Below are 26,335 nucleotides of genomic sequence, written 5' to 3' on the forward strand. Positions count from 1 at the left end.
TTATATTACACTCCAAAAAACAGAACCATTCATAAAGAAGTAAACATAGCAAAGAAAAAAACTTCAGCTTGTTAAGGGAAAAAAAACCTCAGTGTCGCTCAGAACAACTGAAAGGCTAGGTTGGCCAACCACCACTGGCTACCACCTACTGAGATACAATCATAAGAACATAAGAATAGCCTTACTGGGTCAGACCAATGGTCCATCTCATGGTGGCCAATCCAGGTCCCTAGTACCTGGCCAAAACCCAAGGAATAGCAACATTCCATACAGAATCTCAAAGAATAGCAACATTCCGGAATCCCAGAGAGAAACAAGATTCTAGAATCCCAAAGAGTAGCAACATTCCATGCTACCAATACAGGGCAAGCAGTGGCTTCCCCCATGTTATTTGAAAATGAGCTCCATAGTGCATATTATTAGAGGGGTATTCCCAGGGGTGGGGCATGGGTGAATCGTACATGGGGATGACATTTATATGAGATCGCCATGTATGATTCACTTGTACCTGAAAAGAACTTATGATAGCTAACTCCAGAATCTCTTCTCTCCTTGGGATACACAGCATTGAAGCCAACAAGGGGTCATACTGAGAACAATATTTTCTAGTAAACCCCACAGAAGATAAAGCAGAAAAGTCACTACTTACTTGGCAGGACCTCCCTCTGCCTTATTCCATCTAAAAAACAACAACACAGCAATGGAATATTATAACTTTGGCTTCTACTTGTGAAGGCCACTCTGATACAGATACAACGGGGATGATTATCGCTGTAACATGAAGCAACACCAGGCTTTGCTACTACAGGAGTCATCGCTGGGATTTTTGTCCTGATGTCCCCAAGAAGTCCAGGACTAAAACAACCTCATATCTGAGGGATATCAGATGGCTTTGGGTCATTAAGCCAAACCAGATCTTCTCTCATTCTGTGCATGCAAATTTTCAGATTTCCCATTGTAATCTTCAAATCATATGGGAGGGCACAGAAGTTAATCTAAAACCTGGACCAGCTAAGCCTGCCATTAAGTTACTGTTTACTGGTGGCCAAAATACATAAGTGGCTTCATGAAAATTCTTCCACTTTGTGCTCACGGAATGAAAGCAGGTATTAAACAGTCAAACCTATGCAGTCTATGTTCCTGCCCCTGCTCATCGTGGGGCAGGAATTCCCAAACCTCATAGTCACTAGGCAGCCTAACCATCTTTTCTCCTTGACAGGACTGCTGCCATTGCCCCTTAATGCCGGCCTCAAATCTGAAAGGACATGAGCGCTGGCAGGCCCACGCTGATGCTCCTGCTCTCCTGCACCCTCTAAGGCAGACTCCCTGTTGCAGAGGGGTAGGGCATGCAGTACTTTAGTGAAAGTCTGCATTTACAGGTCCTGTGCAGTGCGCAATCTTCTTTAAATTATGGGCTCGCCCAAGAGGAAGGTTCAGTACCAGTCTGAAAGTGAGGAAAAGGGGTGCTGGATATAGGGTAGGGGTAGGGAAGGGAATATGAAATGCTGGCCAATCGGGGAAGGGGGTGGGGTTTAGAGGGTAATGAAGGTTGCCAGCCATCTTTGGAGGGAAGGGGAAAGAGAGAAGGAGAAGATGTTGACCACTTGGGAAGGGGGTAAGAGAAGAGGAGATTTGACCACCTTGGGTGGTGATAAAGGAAGGAAGAGGAGATGCTGAAATATGAGTGTGTGTGGGGGGGGAGGGGAGCAGGGATAGTCCTTTAGCCATCTCTGTGGGAGTGCACAGCTTAAGGCTGACCTAGGATGTTTGATACCCTTGGGTTGGCTCTGCTCCCAGGGTGAACCTCCAGCAGAGATAAAGTGGAGCTAGCACTTTTGGGAATGATTTTATCTTAATATCTGAGATACATTAGCATCTAGCATCTTACACACATAAATGATTAAATCCACAGTCAGGACTGAAATGCACTTGCAGAGCTCCATGTGGAATTTCAGGGCAGGGGTGAGGGGCACCGGCAGATATGCATATTTTTGTGTGTTGCACAGGTTGGGGGGGGGGGGCACAGTGTTACACCACAGAAGGCACTGGAAAGCAGAACTGAGGTATACTGGCTAAGCCAGGGGTGGGCAACTCCAGTCCTCAAGGGCCAGAATCCAGTCGGGTTTTCAGGATTTCCCCAATGAATATGCATGAGATCTATTCGCAAGCATAGTTTCATAGTTTATTTAAAATTCAATTGCACGCCTATCAAAATTCTAGGCGAAAGTAGAATATTGATAAAAATAGGGGTGCAATAGTTTAAAACACAGATATCTTCAAACTTCAAACTAGTATATTGGACTACTGTAACATCATATACCTAGGAGCCTACAAAAACACCATCAAACGCCTAAGAATAGTACAAAATGCCGCCGTCCGCCTCATCTGCGGCCTCAAAAAATACGACATCAGCCCCTATTATGCTAAACTCCACTGGCTGCCGGTGGAGGCAAGAATCACCTTCAAATTCGCCTGCCTCTGCTTCAAAACCTTAGCAGGCTCCTCACCAATCTACCTATCCGAACACCTTGAAATTGCACGCCCCTCTCGCACACGAAACACCAACCTGTTCTCCTTCCCCTCCATGAAGGGCTGCCTCTACAAAAATTTCCTTGATCGATCTCTAGCATTCCAAGCGGGCAAATGGAACAAATGCCTCTCTACCCTTATCTCCAATTCCCCCCACTATCAAACATTCCGGAAGTTAACCAAAACCTACCTCTTTGACAAATTCCTCTGATCAACCCTCCCTCCTCCCCCTTCCCCTCCTGACCTCTCCCCCTAAACCCTCACGACCTCAAGCAACACTGCAATCTGTAACGCTGCTGTATCTAACTATAGCAATTTTAACCGTTCTGAACATTATAACCTAACTGCCAAAATAACTTCACAGCACATTTATTGTCAAAAAACGTAAAGGTAACCTGACCGAATTTGTATCGTCCAAAATGTAAATCTAACCTTAACGAAATTGTAACATCACTGTAAATGTACAGTCTCTTCTTCTGTTAACCACATAGAACTTCCATGGTAATGCGGTATACAAGAATAAAGTTATTATTATTATTATTATTATTAATAAAGACAAACCACACATGGAAAGGAGGAAGGAACTGCTGTCAATGCATATTCATTGGGGAAATCCTGGAAACCCGACTGGATTCCGGCCCTCGAGGACCGGAGTTGCCCACCCCTGGGTAAAGCATCTCATGGCCTGTCTTTCACACATACAACTTACTTTCTCTCCTGTGGATCAATATCGCAGAAGGTGACTGTACTCAGAGGATAATGTCGTCTGAAGAAAAGTCTACCACAAACAGAGAAAAGAGATATACAGTTAGCAGAGGAGTGTCCTGGAAATACACAGAGATTGGGGGGGAAACACATTTATTTATTCAGTTTTCTACACTGTTCTCCCAGCGTTCGGAACGGTTTACATGATTTAATTCCGGTTTGCTCACAATCGATCTAATAAGCCTGGGGTATTGGGTGACTAACCCCCCTTCTATGAAACTGCACTATTGTTTTTGTAATCGCAGAGAGCCACGCTGACTGGCCCGCGCTACTCCCGACGCTGATTGAGTTCCTATGAGTGTCGGAAGCATGCACGGGCCATTCAGCGCGGCTCCCTGCGCTAAAAAAATGCTAGAGTGGTTTTGTAGAAGAGGGTGTAAGTGACCTGGCAGGGAGGAAGGGGGGGCTGGGTGCAGAGAGTGGCAGAACAGGGGATGGAGTGAGTAAGGGGGCTGGATGCAGAGCCTGGCAGATTAGTGAGGGAGGGGGAATAGGGTGCTGAGCCTGGCAGGGCAGGGCAAGGCACTGCACTTGAATATTAACTCCCCCCCCCCTTTTTTTCCTCCTTTAAGGGGGGGAAAGGTTACCTCGGTTTATATTCGAGTCGGTTTATATTCAAGTACATACAGTAGGTGATCGAAACACAAGGAAGTGTCTAGGGAAGTTAGAAGAGTGGTCTATTATCCGGCAGTTAAGATTTAATGCTAAAAAAATGCAAGACCGTGCATTTGTGTTCTAAAAACTCATGAAAGTAGGGTAAATCCGGACCCATGGCCACGCTCTCAGGACTGCTCAGTTCCGCCCCTTTCCCACCCTGCTCTGCTCCCCCAGCCCCACCCCCAGACGTCATCTGCGCATGCGCAAACACGATGCAATGACATCACGTACTCGTGACATCAACGCGTTGTGTCCGTGCATGCGTGGATGCCCCTTGCCGGTGCGATTTTGTTGGGAAGCTTTTCAGATCCCAGACAAAGCGCTGGATCTTGAAAAGCCGTCTGGACCCTCGGACATATCCTCAAAAGGAGGACATATTGGGGGAAATCCGTACATCTGGTAACCCTAAATAGAAGATTGAAGTACTTCTCTGAAACGAGTTGTAGATTATGGGATGTTGGTTTGGATGGGCATTAGTTTCGATATTGTTTATTGAAAGCTTCTGTACTGATTTGGGGAGTTAATTCAGAGCTGTTTATATGATCTTTGTAATGGCATTTCTGACTTGGTTCTCAATACAGCCTCTTAAACCATAATCAATCCTCTTTCTTATTTCCGCCTATAATATATAATCAATCTATCTGCTTCTATATACCTCTATAAAATATATCACATATTTATTTATATTACTAGTGTTTAAGCCCGTTACATTAACGGGTGCTAATAAAGCCTCCTTCCCTCACATGTCCCCTATTTTCAGCCCTAGCTCCAAACCCATTTTTACCCCCTCCCCACGGTCCAACAGCACCTCTTCCCTGCTCCCCCGGTTCCTCTTCCCTGCTTCCCCTTCCCCGGTCAGCAGCACCTCTTCCCTGCTCCCCCGGTTCCTCTTCCCTGCTTCCCAGGTCAGCAGCACCTCTTCCCTGCTCTGCCGGTCCCTCTTCCCTGCTCCCCCAGTCAGCAGCACCTCTTCCCTGCTCCCCAGGTTCCTCTTCCCTGTTTCCCCGGTCAGCAGCACCTCTTCCCTGCTCCCCCGGTTCCTCTTCCCTGCTTCCCCGGTCAGCATCACCTCTTCCCTGCTCCCCTGGTTCCTCTTCCCTGCTTCTCCAGTCAGCAACACCTCTTCCCTGCTCCCCCAGTTCCTCTTCCCTGCTTCCTCGGTCAGCAGCACCTCTTCCCTGCTTCCCCGGTCAGCAGCACCTCTTCCCTGCTCTACCGGTTCCTCTTCCCTGCTTCCCAGGTCAGCAGCACCTCTTCCTTGCTCCCCCGGTCCCTCTTCCCTGCTCCCCCGGTCAGTAGTACCCCTTACCTGCTCCCCCGGTCCAGCATGTAGCCTTGTGAGTATCGCGGCCAGCTTTTGCGAACCTCGCAGGCCACTCTGCACTTCGGTAGCACGTTCCCTCTGATGCGATCGCGTACGTCAGAGGAAATGTTCTACTGAGGTGCTGTGCGGCCTGCGAAGTTTGGTACAGCCGGCCGCGATCCTCAAGGAAACAGCGCCCGACCCTCTGCTGCGCTTTGGGGAGAGTTTTCAGCGGCTCGAAGCCCTCCTCCTGGCAGCCTCCGCCAGCGCCGCTCCGCACCGCATCAAGCTGCCGAATACGGCCAAAGAGGGCAATCGGGGCGGCCAGGACACAGGCATGGAGAGTTGGTGAGTGAGGGAGGGAGGAGGGGAGTGGCCAGAGTGTTCCCTGCCGCCGTGTTCTAAAATAGAATCTGGCCAGGGATCAGAAAACACAGCGGCAGGGAACACGAAACCCTAAGTGCGCATGCGCACTTAGGGTTTTATTATATAGGATATCTCCTTATATTCCCATTTAGTGTCTGTATCGTGATCTACAGTATGTTCATCTTGGAAGTACTAACTTCCTGATAAATTTGCTTATCTGTGCTATGATCATCTTATCCCCTGTCCCTACTGTGTTTATCCTACAGATGTTCGGAGTCTGATCGCATAGACTTACTTTCTTTGGTTATCTGTTAAAGTGATGCCCTGTGTGGACACTTTGAAGTGGACAATGGTGGCGACCGGAGGGGGATCTGCAACCAGTGTCTCGCTGATTGTCTTGGTGATGGCCTGTGGTCCTGTCAGGGATTCCATGTCCACCGAGTTGATAAAGAGCACGTTGCAGGCTGCAATAGGGGTGGGGAGAAAGAGAATATATCAGACCTAAAAGCAGGACGGAAGATGTAAGAGGCGCGGGAAATATCCTTTAAACGTAACAACCTCTTACATGGAAGCTGAGCTCGCACGTCTTTTCTGCATTGTATTAAGGAACCGGAGAGTCAAACAATTATTACAGGGAAGACTCAGGGGATGGATGCAGGGCAACAAATGTTCCTTCATAAACTCTCTTCCTGGAACACTCACCAGCTCCGAATTTCAGCAGGTCTGTGGATGAACTGGTTGCCGAAGCTACCTCTTTCGCTTCTTCTACGGGATCTGTTTTGAAGATTGGGTAAAGAAAAAAATGGCAGTTAAACAATGTGTGAGAAACTCCCTCCTTGATATAACTCATGAACCCTTTTGAGCTTCAAGAACGATTCATAGACAAAACCGCCAAAGACAAAGGCGCGCGCCGACAACTGAGCGCAAGATGGAAGCGCGCGCCAAAGAAAAAGAGTGTTTTTAGGGGCTCCAACGGAGTGTTTTGTTGGGGAACCCCCCCATACTTTACTTAATACAGTTCGCGGCAGCGTTGTGGGGGTGTGGGGGGTTGTAACCGCCCTCATTACACTGGAAACTTAACTGTTTCCCTGTTTTTTAGGGAAAAAGTGAAATTTTCAGTAAAATGTGGGGGGTTACAACCCCCCAAACCCCCCACAACGCGGTGCGATCTGTATAAAGTAAAGTGGGGGGGTTCCCCCCACACCCTCATCGGAGCCCTTTAAAACAGTCATTTTCTTCGGCGCGCACCTCCGCGTTGCGCTCAGTTGTCTGTGCGCGCCTTTGTCCCGGCGTGCTTTTGACCTGACACCTCAAGAACATGCCCTAAGAGGAGGATCAGTACCTAGAAATCAGTACATTTCAGAAACAGGAAACAGCAAAATTTGGTCAATTTGAATAAATATGACCACATAACACCAGCCTACTTTAAAATACACTAACTCCCAGTGAAAGGCCAAATCTCATTCAAATTCTATTGCCTGGTGTTTAAAGTACTACAAGGCTATGCCCCAATTTATCTGAACAATAGACTCTCACTGGAAGAAACGAAAAGGCCTCCCTTCTCTTACCCCTCAACCAAAAAAAATCAAAAAGCTAAGAAAGTTAGAAGGCCTAGCAGCAAAACTAGATAAAGATGTCGTCAGAATCTTAGGTGCCATATTGGATTATAGAATCTTCCGGAAAGAAATCAAAACGATGTTATTTAGCAAATATGTCCTGCAATGCTAATCTAGGGGGTGTTTTACTAAGGCACGCTAAATGCTAATGTGCCTATTATTTTCTATCGACGCATTAGCATGTAGCGTGCACTAAATCAGCCAGCGCACCTTAATAAAAGACCCCCATAATGTTTGTCTAATAATAAATTTTGAAATGTAATTCCCTGGAAGTGTCCAGAAACCTCTTATTTTAATGCACCTAGAACTGAAAGGTTAAGTCAATACATGTAATACCTGCTTTTTCTATTTGAATAAAATGATAAAGATCATTCCTAAAGTTCTTTTTTTTTTTTAAAATCCTAATTACAGAAAATAGCTAAAATCTGCTGCCGCATCTCCACTGGTAATTTGAATTGGGAGTGATATGTTCTCCCACCCTTAAGAAGATTTGCTGCTATACCTGTGGAAGCTACAGGAAGTGCAATGTTACCTTGTGTACGAAATGTGTTGTGTAAAGGTAGGTTTTACTACTACCTCCAGGACCATCCAAGAAGAAACAACGGTGGGAGAGGTTGTTATTTTGGGTTGCTGACAATATTTCTTGTAAAGCTGTTTTTTGATCTATGTTTAAGGTTGTAATCATTTGTTCAGCTGTGTGTAATCCAAAATCTTTACACTTTTTTCCATGGAGTAGCTTTATCTGCCGTCATTTACTATGTTATAAATGGATACGAAGGCTCTGGAAACAGTTCAGAACACAAACAGAAGGAAGTTCAACCAGAGTTTAAGAAAAGATGATGAGAAAAATAACATTACCCGACAACAAAGGTAGGAAAAATGATTTAATTTTCAGTTTAGTGACTGAATTGATGGTTTTGAGAATTTACATCTGCAGAACATAAGAATAGCCCCACTGGGTCAAATCAATGGTCCATCAAGTCTAGTCGCCTGTTCTCATGATGGCCTATCCAGGTCCCTAATACCTGGCCAACACCCAAGGAATAGCAACATTCCATACAGAATCTCAAAAAATAGCAAGATTCCGGAATCCCAGAGAGTAACAAGATTCTAGAACCCCAGAGAGTAGCAACATTCCATACAGAATCTCAAAGAATAGCAAGATTCCGGAATCCCAGAGAGTAGCAAGATTCTAGAATCCCAAAGAGTAGCAACATTCCATACAGAATCTCAAAGAACAGCAAGATTCCAGAATCCCAAAGAGTAACAACATTCTAGAATCCCAAAGAGTAGCAACATTCCATACAGAATCCTAAAGAACAGCAAGATTCCGGAATCCCAGAGAGTAACAAGATTCTAGAATCCCAAAGAGTAGCAACATTCCATACAGAATCTTAAAGAACAGAAAGATTCCGGAATCCCAGAGAGTAACAAGATTCTAGAATCCCAAAGAGTAGCAACATTCCATACAGAATCTTAAAGAAAAGCAAGATTCCGGAATCCCATAGAGTAACAAGATTCTAGAACCCCAGAGAGTAGCAACATTCCATACAGAATCTCAAAGAATAGCAAGATTCCGGAATCCCAGAGAGTAGCAAGATTCTAGAATCCCAAAGAGTAGCAACATTCCATACAGAATCTCAAAGAACAGCAAGATTCCAGAATCCCAGAGAGTAACAACATTCTAGAATCCCAAAGAGTAGCAACATTCCATACAGAATCCTAAAGAACAGCAAGATTCCGGAATCCCAGAGAGTAACAAGATTCTAGAATCCCAAAGAGTAGCAACATTCCATACAGAATCTTAAAGAACAGCAAGATTCCGGAATCCCAGAGAGTAACAAGATTCTAGAATCCCAAAGAGTAGCAACATTCCATACAGAATCTTAAAGAAAAGCAAGATTCCGGAATCCCAGAGAGTAACAAGATTCTAGAACCCCAGAGAGTAGCAACATTCCATACAGAATCTCAAAGAATAGCAAGATTCCGGAATCCCAGAGAGTAGCAAGATTCTAGAATCCCAAAGAGTAGCAACATTCCATACAGAATCTCAAAGAACAGCAAGATTCCAGAATCCCAGAGAGTAACAACATTCTAGAATCCCAAAGAGTAGCAACATTCCATACAGAATCCTAAAGAACAGCAAGATTCCGGAATCCCAGAGAGTAACAAGATTCTAGAATCCCAAAGAGTAGCAACATTCCATACAGAATCTTAAAGAACAGCAAGATTCCGGAATCCCAGAGAGTAACAAGATTCTAGAATCCCAAAGAGTAGCAACATTCCATACAAAATCTCAAAGAACAGCAAGATTCCGGAATCCCAGAGAGTAACAAGATTCTAGAATTCCAAAGAGTAGCAACATTCCATACAGAATCTTAAAGAACAGCAAGATTCCGGAATCCCAGAGTAACAAGATTCTAGAATCCCAAAGAGTAGCAACATTCCATACAGAATCTTAAAGAACAGCAAGATTCCGGAATCCCAGAGAGTATCAAGATTCTAGAATCCCAAAGAGTAGCAACATTCCATACAGAATCTTAAAGAAAAGCAAGATTCCGGAATCCCAGAGAGTAACAAGATTCTAGAATCCCAAAGAGTAGCAACATTCCATACAGAATCTTAAAGAACAGCAAGATTCCGGAAGCCCAGAGAGTAACAAGATTCTAGAATCCCAGAGTAGCAACATTCCATACAGAATCTCAAAAAATAGCAAGATTCCGGAATCCCAGAGAGTAACAAGATTCTAGAATCCCAGAGTAGCAACATTCCATACAGAATCTTAAAGAACAGCAAGATTCCGGAATCCCAGAGAGTAACAAGATTCTAGAATCCCAAAGAGTAGCAACATTCCATACAGAATCTCAAAAAATAGCAAGATTCCGGAATCCCAGAGAGTAACAAGATTCTAGAATCCCAAAGAGTAGCAAGATTCCATACAAAATCTGAAAGAATAGCAAGATTCCGGAATCCCAGAGAGTAACAAGATTCTAGAATCCCAAAGAGTAGCAACATTCCATACAGAATCTTAAAGAACAACAAGATTCCGGAATCCCAGAGAGTAACAAGATTCTAGAATCCCAAAGAGTAGCAAGATTCCATACAAAATCTGAAAGAATAGCAAGATTCCGGAATCCCAGAGAGTAACAAGATTCTAGAATCCCAGAGAGTAGCAACATTCCATACAGAATCTTAAAGAACACCAAGATTCCGGAATCCCAGAGAGTAACAAGATTCTAGAATCCCAAAGAGTAGCAACATTCCATACAGAATCTTAAAGAACAGCAAGATTCCGGAATCCCAGAGAGTAACAAGATTCTAGAACCCCAGAGAGTAGCAACATTCCATACAGAATCTCAAAGAATAGCAAGATTCCGGAATCCCAGTGAGTAACAAGATTCTAGAATCCAAGAGAGTAGCAACATTCCATACAGAATCTTAAAAAACTGCAAGATTCCGGAATCCCAGAGAGTAACAAGATTCTAGAATCCCAAAGAGTAGCAACATTCCATACAGAATCTTAAAGAACAGCAAGATTCCGGAATCCCAGAGAGTAACAAGATTCTAGAATCCCAAAGAGTAGCAACATTCCATACAGAATCTTAAAGAAAAGCAAGATTCCGGAATCCCAGAGAGTAACAAGATTCTAGAATCCCAAAGAGTAGCAACATTCCATACAAAATCTGAAAGAATAGCAAGATTCCGGAATCCCAGAGAGTAACAAGATTCTAGAATCCCAAAGAGTAGCAACATTCCATACAGAATCTTAAAGAACAGCAAGATTCCGGAATCCCAGAGAGTAACAAGATTCTAGAATCCCAAAGAGTAGCAACATTCCATACAGAATCTTAAAGAACACCAAGATTCTGGAATCCCAGAGAGTAACAAGATTCTAGAATCCCAAAGAGTAGCAACATTCCATACAGAATCTTAAAGAACAGCAAGATTCCGGAATCCCAGAGAGTAACAACATTCTAGAATCCCTAAGAGCAGCAACATTCCATACAGAATCTCAAAAAATAGCAAGATTCCGGAATCCCAGAGAGTAACAAGATTCTAGAATCCCAAAGAGTAGCAACATTCCATACAGAATCTTAAAGAACAGCAAGATTCCGGAATCCCAGAGAGTAACAAGATTCTAGAACCCCAGAGAGTAGCAACATTCCATACAGAATCTCAAAGAATAGCAAGATTCCGGAATCCCAGAGAGTAACAAGATTCTAGAATCCCAGAGAGTAGCAACATTCCATACAGAATCTTAAAGGACAGCAAGATTCCGGAATCCCAGAGAGTAACAAGATTCTAGAATCCCAAAGAGTAGCAACATTCCATACAGAATCTTAAAGAAAAGCAAGATTCCGGAATCCCAGAGAGTAACAAGATTCTAGAATCCCAAAGAGTAGCAACATTCCATACAGAATCTTAAAGAACAGCAAGATTCCGGAATCCCAGAGAGTAACAAGATTCTAGAATCCCAGAGTAGCAACATTCCATACAGAATCTTAAAGAACAGCAAGATTCCGGAAATCCAGAGAGTAACAAGATTCTAGAATCCCAAAGAGTAGCAACATTCCATACAGAATCTCAAAAAATAGCAAGATTCCGGAATCCCAGAGAGTAACAAGATTCTAGAATCCCAAAGAGTAGCAAGATTCCATACAAAATCTGAAAGAATAGCAAGATTCCGGAATCCCAGAGAGTAACAAGATTCTAGAATCCCAAAGAGTAGCAACATTCCATACAGAATCTTAAAGAACAGCAAGATTCCGGAATCCCAGAGAGTAACAAGATTCTAGAACCCCAGAGAGTAGCAACATTCCATACAGAATCTTAAAGAACAGAAAGATTCCGGAATCCCAGAGAGTAACAAGATTCTAGAATCCCAAAGAGTAGCAACATTCCATACAGAATCTTAAAGAAAAGCAAGATTCCGGAATCCCATAGAGTAACAAGATTCTAGAACCCCAGAGAGTAGCAACATTCCATACAGAATCTCAAAGAATAGCAAGATTCCGGAATCCCAGAGAGTAGCAAGATTCTAGAATCCCAAAGAGTAGCAACATTCCATACAGAATCTCAAAGAACAGCAAGATTCCAGAATCCCAGAGAGTAACAACATTCTAGAATCCCAAAGAGTAGCAACATTCCATACAGAATCCTAAAGAACAGCAAGATTCCGGAATCCCAGAGAGTAACAAGATTCTAGAATCCCAAAGAGTAGCAACATTCCATACAGAATCTTAAAGAACAGCAAGATTCCGGAATCCCAGAGAGTAACAAGATTCTAGAATCCCAAAGAGTAGCAACATTCCATACAGAATCTTAAAGAAAAGCAAGATTCCGGAATCCCAGAGAGTAACAAGATTCTAGAACCCCAGAGAGTAGCAACATTCCATACAGAATCTCAAAGAATAGCAAGATTCCGGAATCCCAGAGAGTAGCAAGATTCTAGAATCCCAAAGAGTAGCAACATTCCATACAGAATCTCAAAGAACAGCAAGATTCCAGAATCCCAGAGAGTAACAACATTCTAGAATCCCAAAGAGTAGCAACATTCCATACAGAATCTTAAAGAACAGCAAGATTCCGGAATCCCAGAGAGTAACAAGATTCTAGAATCCCAAAGAGTAGCAACATTCCATACAGAATCTTAAAGAACAGCAAGATTCCGGAATCCCAGAGAGTAACAAGATTCTAGAATCCCAAAGAGTAGCAACATTCCATACAAAATCTCAAAGAACAGCAAGATTCCGGAATCCCAGAGAGTAACAAGATTCTAGAATTCCAAAGAGTAGCAACATTCCATACAGAATCTTAAAGAACAGCAAGATTCCGGAATCCCAGAGTAACAAGATTCTAGAATCCCAAAGAGTAGCAACATTCCATACAGAATCTTAAAGAACAGCAAGATTCCGGAATCCCAGAGAGTATCAAGATTCTAGAATCCCAAAGAGTAGCAACATTCCATACAGAATCTTAAAGAAAAGCAAGATTCCGGAATCCCAGAGAGTAACAAGATTCTAGAATCCCAAAGAGTAGCAACATTCCATACAGAATCTTAAAGAACAGCAAGATTCCGGAAGCCCAGAGAGTAACAAGATTCTAGAATCCCAGAGTAGCAACATTCCATACAGAATCTCAAAAAATAGCAAGATTCCGGAATCCCAGAGAGTAACAAGATTCTAGAATCCCAGAGTAGCAACATTCCATACAGAATCTTAAAGAACAGCAAGATTCCGGAATCCCAGAGAGTAACAAGATTCTAGAATCCCAAAGAGTAGCAACATTCCATACAGAATCTCAAAAAATAGCAAGATTCCGGAATCCCAGAGAGTAACAAGATTCTAGAATCCCAAAGAGTAGCAAGATTCCATACAAAATCTGAAAGAATAGCAAGATTCCGGAATCCCAGAGAGTAACAAGATTCTAGAATCCCAAAGAGTAGCAACATTCCATACAGAATCTTAAAGAACAACAAGATTCCGGAATCCCAGAGAGTAACAAGATTCTAGAATCCCAAAGAGTAGCAAGATTCCATACAAAATCTGAAAGAATAGCAAGATTCCGGAATCCCAGAGAGTAACAAGATTCTAGAATCCCAGAGAGTAGCAACATTCCATACAGAATCTTAAAGAACACCAAGATTCCGGAATCCCAGAGAGTAACAAGATTCTAGAATCCCAAAGAGTAGCAACATTCCATACAGAATCTTAAAGAACAGCAAGATTCCGGAATCCCAGAGAGTAACAAGATTCTAGAACCCCAGAGAGTAGCAACATTCCATACAGAATCTCAAAGAATAGCAAGATTCCGGAATCCCAGTGAGTAACAAGATTCTAGAATCCAAGAGAGTAGCAACATTCCATACAGAATCTTAAAAAACTGCAAGATTCCGGAATCCCAGAGAGTAACAAGATTCTAGAATCCCAAAGAGTAGCAACATTCCATACAGAATCTTAAAGAACAGCAAGATTCCGGAATCCCAGAGAGTAACAAGATTCTAGAATCCCAAAGAGTAGCAACATTCCATACAGAATCTTAAAGAAAAGCAAGATTCCGGAATCCCAGAGAGTAACAAGATTCTAGAATCCCAAAGAGTAGCAACATTCCATACAAAATCTGAAAGAATAGCAAGATTCCGGAATCCCAGAGAGTAACAAGATTCTAGAATCCCAAAGAGTAGCAACATTCCATACAGAATCTTAAAGAACAGCAAGATTCCGGAATCCCAGAGAGTAACAAGATTCTAGAATCCCAAAGAGTAGCAACATTCCATACAGAATCTTAAAGAACACCAAGATTCTGGAATCCCAGAGAGTAACAAGATTCTAGAATCCCAAAGAGTAGCAACATTCCATACAGAATCTTAAAGAACAGCAAGATTCCGGAATCCCAGAGAGTAACAACATTCTAGAATCCCTAAGAGCAGCAACATTCCATACAGAATCTCAAAAAATAGCAAGATTCCGGAATCCCAGAGAGTAACAAGATTCTAGAATCCCAAAGAGTAGCAACATTCCATACAGAATCTTAAAGAAAAGCAAGATTCCGGAATCCCAGAGAGTAACAAGATTCTAGAATCCCAAAGAGTAGCAACATTCCATACAGAATCTTAAAGAACAGCAAGATTCCGGAATCCCAGAGAGTAACAAGATTCTAGAATCCCAGAGTAGCAACATTCCATACAGAATCTTAAAGAACAGCAAGATTCCGGAAATCCAGAGAGTAACAAGATTCTAGAATCCCAAAGAGTAGCAACATTCCATACAGAATCTCAAAAAATAGCAAGATTCCGGAATCCCAGAGAGTAACAAGATTCTAGAATCCCAAAGAGTAGCAAGATTCCATACAAAATCTGAAAGAATAGCAAGATTCCGGAATCCCAGAGAGTAACAAGATTCTAGAATCCCAAAGAGTAGCAACATTCCATACAGAATCTTAAAGAACAGCAAGATTCCGGAATCCCAGAGAGTAACAAGATTCTAGAACCCCAGAGAGTAGCAACATTCCATACAGAATCTTAAAGAACAGAAAGATTCCGGAATCCCAGAGAGTAACAAGATTCTAGAATCCCAAAGAGTAGCAACATTCCATACAGAATCTTAAAGAAAAGCAAGATTCCGGAATCCCATAGAGTAACAAGATTCTAGAACCCCAGAGAGTAGCAACATTCCATACAGAATCTCAAAGAATAGCAAGATTCCGGAATCCCAGAGAGTAGCAAGATTCTAGAATCCCAAAGAGTAGCAACATTCCATACAGAATCTCAAAGAACAGCAAGATTCCAGAATCCCAGAGAGTAACAACATTCTAGAATCCCAAAGAGTAGCAACATTCCATACAGAATCCTAAAGAACAGCAAGATTCCGGAATCCCAGAGAGTAACAAGATTCTAGAATCCCAAAGAGTAGCAACATTCCATACAGAATCTTAAAGAACAGCAAGATTCCGGAATCCCAGAGAGTAACAAGATTCTAGAATCCCAAAGAGTAGCAACATTCCATACAGAATCTTAAAGAAAAGCAAGATTCCGGAATCCCAGAGAGTAACAAGATTCTAGAACCCCAGAGAGTAGCAACATTCCATACAGAATCTCAAAGAATAGCAAGATTCCGGAATCCCAGAGAGTAGCAAGATTCTAGAATCCCAAAGAGTAGCAACATTCCATACAGAATCTCAAAGAACAGCAAGATTCCAGAATCCCAGAGAGTAACAACATTCTAGAATCCCAAAGAGTAGCAACATTCCATACAGAATCTTAAAGAACAGCAAGATTCCGGAATCCCAGAGAGTAACAAGATTCTAGAATCCCAAAGAGTAGCAACATTCCATACAGAATCTTAAAGAACAGCAAGATTCCGGAATCCCAGAGAGTAACAAGATTCTAGAATCCCAAAGAGTAGCAACATTCCATACAAAATCTCAAAGAACAGCAAGATTCCGGAATCCCAGAGAGTAACAAGATTCTAGAATTCCAAAGAGTAGCAACATTCCATACAGAATCTTAAAGAACAGCAAGATTCCGGAATCCCAGAGTAACAAGATTCTAGAATCCCAAAGAGTAGCAACATTCCATACAGAATCTTAAAGAACAGCAAGATTCCGGAATCCCAGAGAGTATCAAGATTCTAGAATCCCAAAGAGTAGCAACATTCCATACAGAATCTTAAAGAAAAGCAAGATTCCGGAATCCCAGAGAGTAACAAGATTCTAGAATCCCAAAGAGTAGCAACATTCCATACAGAATCTTAAAGAACAGCAAGATTCCGGAAGCCCAGAGAGTAACAAGATTCTAGAATCCCAGAGTAGCAACATTCCATACAGAATCTCAAAAAATAGCAAGATTCCGGAATCCCAGAGAGTAACAAGATTCTAGAATCCCAGAGTAGCAACATTCCATACAGAATCTTAAAGAACAGCAAGATTCCGGAATCCCAGAGAGTAACAAGATTCTAGAATCCCAAAGAGTAGCAACATTCCATACAGAATCTCAAAAAATAGCAAGATTCCGGAATCCCAGAGAGTAACAAGATTCTAGAATCCCAAAGAGTAGCAAGATTCCATACAAAATCTGAAAGAATAGCAAGATTCCGGAATCCCAGAGAGTAACAAGATTCTAGAATCCCAAAGAGTAGCAACATTCCATACAGAATCTTAAAGAACAACAAGATTCCGGAATCCCAGAGAGTAACAAGATTCTAGAATCCCAAAGAGTAGCAAGATTCCATACAAAATCTGAAAGAATAGCAAGATTCCGGAATCCCAGAGAGTAACAAGATTCTAGAATCCCAGAGAGTAGCAACATTCCATACAGAATCTTAAAGAACACCAAGATTCCGGAATCCCAGAGAGTAACAAGATTCTAGAATCCCAAAGAGTAGCAACATTCCATACAGAATCTTAAAGAACAGCAAGATTCCGGAATCCCAGAGAGTAACAAGATTCTAGAACCCCAGAGAGTAGCAACATTCCATACAGAATCTCAAAGAATAGCAAGATTCCGGAATCCCAGTGAGTAACAAGATTCTAGAATCCAAGAGAGTAGCAACATTCCATACAGAATCTTAAAAAACTGCAAGATTCCGGAATCCCAGAGAGTAACAAGATTCTAGAATCCCAAAGAGTAGCAACATTCCATACAGAATCTTAAAGAACAGCAAGATTCCGGAATCCCAGAGAGTAACAAGATTCTAGAATCCCAAAGAGTAGCAACATTCCATACAGAATCTTAAAGAAAAGCAAGATTCCGGAATCCCAGAGAGTAACAAGATTCTAGAATCCCAAAGAGTAGCAACATTCCATACAAAATCTGAAAGAATAGCAAGATTCCGGAATCCCAGAGAGTAACAAGATTCTAGAATCCCAAAGAGTAGCAACATTCCATACAGAATCTTAAAGAACAGCAAGATTCCGGAATCCCAGAGAGTAACAAGATTCTAGAATCCCAAAGAGTAGCAACATTCCATACAGAATCTTAAAGAACACCAAGATTCTGGAATCCCAGAGAGTAACAAGATTCTAGAATCCCAAAGAGTAGCAACATTCCATACAGAATCTTAAAGAACAGCAAGATTCCGGAATCCCAGAGAGTAACAACATTCTAGAATCCCTAAGAGCAGCAACATTCCATACAGAATCTCAAAAAATAGCAAGATTCCGGAATCCCAGAGAGTAACAAGATTCTAGAATCCCAAAGAGTAGCAACATTCCATACAGAATCTTAAAGAACAGCAAGATTCCGGAATCCCAGAGAGTAACAAGATTCTAGAACCCCAGAGAGTAGCAACATTCCATACAGAATCTCAAAGAATAGCAAGATTCCGGAATCCCAGAGAGTAACAAGATTCTAGAATCCCAGAGAGTAGCAACATTCCATACAGAATCTTAAAGGACAGCAAGATTCCGGAATCCCAGAGAGTAACAAGATTCTAGAATCCCAAAGAGTAGCAACATTCCATACAGAATCTTAAAGAAAAGCAAGATTCCGGAATCCCAGAGAGTAACAAGATTCTAGAATCCCAAAGAGTAGCAACATTCCATACAGAATCTTAAAGAACAGCAAGATTCCGGAATCCCAGAGAGTAACAAGATTCTAGAATCCCAGAGTAGCAACATTCCATACAGAATCTTAAAGAACAGCAAGATTCCGGAAATCCAGAGAGTAACAAGATTCTAGAATCCCAAAGAGTAGCAACATTCCATACAGAATCTCAAAAAATAGCAAGATTCCGGAATCCCAGAGAGTAACAAGATTCTAGAATCCCAAAGAGTAGCAAGATTCCATACAAAATCTGAAAGAATAGCAAGATTCCGGAATCCCAGAGAGTAACAAGATTCTAGAATCCCAAAGAGTAGCAACATTCCATACAGAATCTTAAAGAACAGCAAGATTCCGGAATCCCAGAGAGTAACAAGATTCTAGAACCCCAGAGAGTAGCAACATTCCATACAGAATCTTAAAGAACAGCAAGATTCCGGAATCCCAGAGAGTAACAAGATTCTAGAATCCCAAAGAGTAGCAACATTCCATACAGAATCTTAAAGAACAGCAAGATTCCGGAATCCCAGAGAGTAACAAGATTCTAGAATCCCAAAGAGTAGCAACATTCCATACAGAATCTTAAAGAACAGCAAGACTCCGGAATCCCAGAGAGTAACAAGATTCTAGAATCCCAAAGAGTAGCAACATTCCATACAGAATCTTAAAGAACAGCAAGATTCCGGAATCTCAGAGAGTAACAAGATTCTAGAATCCCAAAGAGTAGCAACATTCCATACAGAATCTTAAAGAACAGCAAGATTCCGGAATCCCAGAGAGTTACAAGATTCTAGAATCCCAGAGTAGCAACATTCCATACAGAATCTTAAAGAACAGCAAGATTCCGGAATCCCAGAGAGTAACAAGATTCTAGAATCCCAAAGAGTAGCAACATTCCATACAGAATCTTAAAGAACAGCAAGATTCCGGAATCCCAGAGAGTAACAAGATTCTAGAATCCCAGAGTAGCAACATTCCATACAGAATCTTAAAGAACAGCAAGATTCCGGAATCCCAGAGAATAACAAGATTCTAGAATCCCAAAGAGTAGCAACATTCCATACAGAATCTTAAAGAACAGCAAGATTCCGGAATCCCAGAGAGTAACAAGATTCTAGAATCCCAAAGAGTAGCAACATTCCATACAGAATCTCAAAGAATAGCAAGATTCCGGAATCCCAGAAAGTAACAAGATTCTAGAATCCCAAAAAGTATCAACATTCCATACAGAATCTTAAAGAACAGCAAGATTCCGGAATCCCAGAGAGTAACAAGATTCTAGAACCCCAAAAAGTAGCAACATTCCATACAGAATCTTAAAGAACAGCAAGATTCCGGAATCCCAGAGAGTAACAAGATTCTAGAATCCCAAAGAGTAGCAACATTCCATACAGAATCTTAAAGAACATTAAGATTCCGGAATCCCAGAGAGTAACAAGATTCTAGAATCCCAAAGAGTAGCAACATTCCATACAGAATCTTAAAGAACAGCAAGATTCCGGAATCCCAGAGAGTAACAAGATTCTAGAATCCCAAAGAGTAGCAACATTCCATACAGAATCTTAAAGAACAGCAAGATTCCGGAGTCCCAGAGAGTAACAAGATTCTAGAACCCCAGAGAGTAGCAACATTCCTTACAGAATCTTAAAGAACAGCAAGATTCCATACAAAATCTGAAAGAATAGTAAGATTCCGGAAACCCAGAGAGTAACAACATTCTAGAATCCCAAAGAGTAGCAACATTTCATACAGAATCTTAAAGAACAGCAAGATTCCGGAATCCCAGAGAGTAACAAGATTCTAGAATCCCAAAGAGTAGCAACATTCCATACAGAATCTTAAAGAACAGCAAGATTCCGGAATACCAGAGAGTAACAAGATTCTAGAATCCCAGAGAGTAGCAACATTCCATACAGAATCTTAAAGAACAGCAAGATTCCAGAATCCCAGAGAGTAACAAGATTCTAGAATCCCAAAGAGTAGCAACATTCCATACAGAATCTTAAAGAACAGCAAGATTCCGGAATCCCAGAGAGTAACAAGATTCTAGAATCCCAAAGAGTAGCAACATTCCATACAGAATCTCAAAAAATAGCAAGATTCCAGAATCCCAGAGAGTAACAAGATTCTAGAATCCCAAAGAGTAGCAACATTCCATACAGAATCTTAAAGAACAGCAAGATTCCGGAATCCCAGAGAGTAACAAGATTCTAGAATCCCAAAGAGTAGCAACATTCCATACAGAATCTCAAAAAATAGCAAGCTTCCGGAATCCCAGAGAGTAACAAGATTCTAGAATCCCAAAGAGTAGCAACATTCCATGCTACCGATCCAGGGCAAACAGTGGCTTCCCCCATATCTTTCTCAATAACAGATTATGGACTTTTCCTCCAGAAACTTGTCCAAACCTTTCTTAAAACCAGCTACACTATCCGCTCTTACCATAACCTATGGTAACGCATTCCAGAACTTAACTATTCTCTGAGTGAAAAAAAAATTCCTCCTATTGATTTTATAAGTATTTCCCTGTAACTTCATCGAGTGTCTCCCTAGTCTTTGTAATTTTGACGGAGTGAAAAATTGATCCACTTGTTCCCGTTTTACTACACTCAGGATTTTGTAGATTTCAATCATCTCCCCTCAGCCGTCTCTTTACCAGGCTGAAGAGCCCTAACCTCTTTAGTCTTTCCTCATACGAGAAGAGTTCCACCCCCTTTACCATCTTGGTCGCTCTTCTTTGAACCTTTTCTAGTACCACTATATCTTTCTTGAGATAAGGAGACCAGAATTGAACGCAATACTCCAGATGAGGTCAGGAAGAAATGCATTTATTTCTATTTCTCTGGGGTTGTACTGCATGAAGAGTCTGGCATCTTCGGGATTTGTTTGTGTATATTAGGACTTTTAGTTTGTGTTCCTGCATTTGCATAGCATTTATCTGTGCTCTGCATGTGTGACCAAGGTAGGAATGAATACTGAGAAGAGCCATACTGTGTATTATTAATACAATTATATTGTGTGTATAAATGAATGGAAAAAATGGCATTACAATTAGTACTATTATTATGGGGTGGAGTCAGGGGTGGAGCTTGGGTGGAGTCTGGGGCGGAGCTTGAGCACCTCCAATCATTTTGAAAAGTTGGCTCCTATGATCCTTGCTGTAGCTGGTGGGGGATCCCCCAAGTTCTACCGGTCGAGAACCTCCTACGGAGGCAGTCAGAACCACCTTTTATCAAGCTCATCAGTTAGCAACAGTGTTGCTCAGCTGCTGACGTTGACTGCTGAACACACGTGGGTATTGGTGGCATTGGCATGCTGCTGCTGCCGCTGACTGCCAAGCTTGGTAAAAGGGAGTTTTGACTGCTTTCTTTGGCTGTTGAGGTTTGGCTGGTAAGGTTTATATTTTGAGTGAGGGGAGGGCTCAGGCCCACCCAAAACTGTTTTGCTACGCCACTGGTTTCTACTTGTGCAGTCTGGAAGCACAGGTTGCAGAATCAATTTTGACCCCCTGTCGCGTAGGCTTGGGCTCTTTCTATTTCCAGAACTTTCTGGATTGGCCACTAGATGTCAGAATGAGAGTAGGACTTGATACAGCAATGCCCTCGGAGGGAAGAACCATCTGAGCACAGTCCATCTTCATTTTCGAGTCGACGGGAAGAATTGCATCGAAGGCTGGTCTTCTCTCATTGCCTGTCATTTTGAAGGCTATTTTAGGCAAATGGTGGTGTTTCCTGCTGGAGCTTTAAAATTGTAATTTGAATATATTACACATGATTCTCCATTGTTAGCGAAAATGCATCAGATCAGATGCAGATGGTATTTGAACTGCAGATTTGTAAGAAATGAACGCAGTATTTCACGAATGATTTATGAAGGTGCCACTTTCCATCTTCACATGGAAACCTTTCCCATTAGAACACTTCAAATATGAACTGAATCCATGCAACGATGCAGTATGTAGACAGAAGAGACGATCAGTCTGTAATGGATTCTGGATTAGTCTGGTAGAATTAAACAACAACAAAGAAATATAGCAGATAAGCCAACAATTCTTCTTCATTTTCATCCTTGTCCAGACATATTCAACCCAAGTAAACTCTCAAACCGGCTGGACTATTCTCAAAATATTCACCCCAAAAAGTGGCTTGCACTTAAAACCAAATTCAAGGATGATTACATGACTGCCTCAAAGATCCCTACTAGTGGAACTAACCACAATTCCATCTATATAGAGCAGGGGTGTCGCAATCCATGAGATCTATTTGCATGCGCTGCTTTCATTGTGACATCTAAAATTTACACGCTGAACCAAAAAGGGGGACGAACCAGCAACTCTTCAGCCCAATAAAAGGGCTGCTGACCGTTCACCAACCGCCGGATCCAACTCCAGGGCGGGGAAGGAGGAAAGCGACCACCTTCTTTCCTTCCTTTCCCCATGATCATCGTTGCAACACTGCCGCCCAACAACCAAGACCCACCCACTGGACGAACCAGCTCCTCTTCAGCCCAACAAAATGGCCGCCGACCCTTCTTGCTGTAAGCCACAATGATTCCTTGTTGAAAATTGTGGGATATAAGAAATTGTATTGTATTGTGTTGTATTGAAATAGGAAGGTCATGGGTGGATCAGAAGTGTTCTTCAAATTTACATGTGTAATTAAAGAATACAGGGCACTTTTTTAAAATAGAATATCACCCAAATGGGTTTTTTCAGCCCTGATTTTTTAACCCTGAAATGTAGATAGGTTCCCCACTGTTTATTGAAACTGTATGTTCTCTTGTAACTCATCGTGAGCTTTCTGGGAGGACGGGATATAAATCTAAATAAATGCATCATATGATAATAGAGTGGCTTGTACTTTTATGATGGACAACTGGCCTATTTCATGGTTGGCGAACATATTTTAAGAAAGGTTTTTTAACAAGGAACAAAGGGTCAACACTCGTTCTCCTGAATCCAAGTTTCATGCCTGTCATGACACTAGCCCAAGGGTGGGCAACTCTGGTCCTCGAGGGCCGGAATCCAGTCGGGTTTTCAAGATTTCCCCAATGAATATGCAATGAAAGCAGGGCAAGCAAATAGATCTCATGCATATTCATTGGGGAAATCCTGAAAACCCGACTGGATTGCGGCCCTCGAGGAGGGACTTTGACATCCCTGGCCTAGCAGATAAAGAACTTAGGGCTAGATCAGGGATTGAAAGCAGGGTATGCAAATAGATCTCATGCATATTCATTGCGGAAATTCTGAAAACCCGACTGGATTCCGGCCCTCAATGACCAGAGTTGCCCACCCCTGCACTAACCCCCCTCCTTTTACTAAACCGCAATAGTTGTTATTAGCGCAGGGAGCCACGCTGCTCCCGACGCTCAAAGAGCTCCTATGAGCATTGGGGGCAGCGCGGAGCATTCAGCGAGGCTCCCTGCCCTAATAACTGCTATTGCTGTTTAGTAAAAGGGGGGGGAGGGAAGGTAATGTATCTCACTCCTAAGCCAGAGTCCAAATCTGCTATGAACTCCCTGCTAACCTCTGCCTCTCCTCCACCCCTACTATTGACGCGCAGCAGGTTCGAAAGTCAACTCAAATGTCCACAGAATGGTAGATTCCAGAAAGCGCCATCCAAGACATACCACACAAGGGCTTGCTGTCAGCTGCTGCTCCTTAATCTGACAACAGGGCCACCTGCAAAATTAAGCTCTTACCTCGGCTGGGAACAACCAACTTGCAGGGTAGGGCCAGCGGAGTTATGGAGTGTTGGTACACCAGAGCTGAGAGACAGCCTGCAAGAAAGGAAAACCCGCATGAGAAGAAAGAGATGAATCCTACAAGGGAAAGAATTTCAGTAGGTTGTCTCAGTGCAAAATTAAACCTAATAGCTACTTTTCCAAGAAAATCTGTGCCACGTTTTGGTTTGTGCATCTCCTCTTTTGTGGACAAAAGGAGCGTGGGAAAGGAGATATGCACATATTTGCAAAGGTCACTCTACAAGTGTGCTTTACTTCCCGAATCTCATCATACCCTACAGAACATCTCCCACTCACTGTGTTATTCTTGTTGCTTGTGGGGTATTTGGACAAGGTAGATGCCTTTTATTTCAAAAGGCATGCATGATTGGTCATAAATATATTTTGCAATATTGATTACAGAAAGATCCTCCTGGTTTTTGGCATTGGAGGAATCAACTCCATCGTTTCATTTTGTTGGAGGTTTGGGAGGTTCATAGATTTCCTAGATGAACTCATCTCTTTTTGAAAATATGGGACCCCTATATTCAAAATCTTTCCTCTAGAGCACGAAGTATGATTCTTAATGTTTTACATTGAAGCTTTGGAAACAATCATTGCATTCCAACATCTGGTAATTGGTGTCACCTTCTATTCAGGGGGAGGGGAGGGAATAGGGGGGAAGATTGTAATTTGTTTGGAAATATTTGAATGGTATATTTGTTTAATTCATTCAATACAATGTTATAATTGGTAATAAAAGGAATGGGGGGAGGAAGAGAACAGGGGGGGGTGTACAGAAGAATAAATTAAGTCTTATGGAAATATATTTTGGAGGAATGATAGAAATATGTATGGATATATTATAATTGTGAATGAAGTTGTAATGAATATCTTCTTGTTTTATTTTATTATATATATATATATATACTAGTGTTTAAGCCCGTTACATTAACGGGTGCTAGAAAGCAGCCCCCTTTCCCTCTCCCTCCAGTTCCTCCCTGACTGTCTCTCCGTGGCCCCCTTCTGTCTCCCCTCCCCCAAGCAAAGCTGTCAGCCTCCCAGCACACCCCTCCCCCCCAAAGCAGCCCCCCCTTTCCTTCTCCCCCTCCTTTAAGACGAACTGTCTTACAGGAAAAAAAGAACCCTAAGCGCGCATGCGCACTCCTGCAGCCACAGACATGCAAGTAAGAGTGCGCATGCACACTTAGGGTTTTATTATTATAGATATTTGATTCCTTCAATAAAATGATATAAAATAAAGCAGCTAAATGTGGACACTATGAACTCCAACCCAGCCTATTTAGCTCAGGAAAATACCATTACAAATTGTCCTATAAGTGGGCCATTTTAAAAGCCTTTTTTTGAGTACAGAAATAAGAAGTTTCCTATAGGTATATTTTCTACGGTATGGAGGCAATTCAATAATCGAGCATTTAGGTATCCCGATGCCATGATTCTGTTATAAAATCCGAATGGAACCCGGTATCAGCACACCTTACATCATTCTACACCCTGCAGTTACACCAACCATAGACTTGTGGGGGCAAGGTGGTGTGCCAGTTGCTGGGGATAGTTTTCTTGGAAGGGTGGGGCATTTAGGGGATTTGGAAGAGTAGAAAATGGAGCAAAGCAGTCTGAAAGCTTTAAGTCACTAAATATTAGATTTCATTCTATGTAAGTTTCTGTGCTACAGAAGCTGCAAATCCTTTTTCCATCAAAGTACACTGGGCCATTTTTTCAGCGGCTCGTTTTCTGGAAACCCTTATTTGATTTAGGTAGGGTTACTAGACGTCTGGATTTCCACGGACATGCCACCCTTTTTGAGGACATGTCCGGAGGTCCGGATGGCTTTTCATAACCCAGCACTTTGTCTGGGTTTTGAAAAGCTTCCAGCTAGCAGTGACGCCAGTAGCATACTGCACCCCCCCCCCAATCCCTCCCTCCCCCAAGCATAAACAGTAACTGAATTCAGTTAAGTCTAAGAAAAGTTTGGACAAATTCCTGGAGGAAAAGTCCATAGTCTGTTATTAAGACATGGGGAAAGCTACTGCTTGTTGCTACTCTCTGGGATTCCGGAATCTTGCTGTTCTTTGAGATTCTGCATGGAATGTTGCTATTCTTTGGGGTTCTAGAATCTGGTTATTGTCCGGGATTCCAGAATCTTGCTATTCTTTGAGATTCTGTATGGAATGTTGCTTCTCTTTGGGGTTCTAGAATCTTGTTACTCTGGGATTCCAGAATCTTGCTATTCTTTGAGATTCTGTATGGAATGTTGCTTCTCTTTAGGGTTCTAGAATCTTGTTACTCTTTGGGATTCCGAAATCTTGCTGTTCT

The 26,335-nt window shown here is 42.2% G+C and overlaps 1 protein-coding gene across 8 annotated transcripts in view; it reads right to left on the reverse strand.

Annotated features, from left to right (window-relative positions):
- TNS1 (tensin 1) overlaps positions 1–26,335 on the reverse strand; it is a 606,988-nt gene that overhangs the window by 2,234 nt on the left and 578,419 nt on the right. For all 8 annotated transcript variants that reach the window (XM_033945996.1, XM_033945995.1, XM_033945994.1 and 5 more), the window contains 5 exons: positions 23,978–24,055; positions 6,323–6,394; positions 5,916–6,084; positions 3,239–3,307; positions 650–679 (listed from right to left, as the gene is read on the reverse strand). In XM_033945996.1, coding sequence (XP_033801887.1) covers positions 650–679; positions 3,239–3,307; positions 5,916–6,084; positions 6,323–6,394; positions 23,978–24,055 — 418 coding nt within the window. The remainder of the gene's footprint in view (positions 1–649; positions 680–3,238; positions 3,308–5,915; positions 6,085–6,322; positions 6,395–23,977; positions 24,056–26,335) is intronic.

The sequence above is a fragment of the Geotrypetes seraphini genome, chromosome 5, assembly GCF_902459505.1.
Source record: "Geotrypetes seraphini chromosome 5, aGeoSer1.1, whole genome shotgun sequence".
Classification (NCBI taxonomy): Eukaryota; Metazoa; Chordata; class Amphibia; order Gymnophiona; family Dermophiidae; genus Geotrypetes; species Geotrypetes seraphini.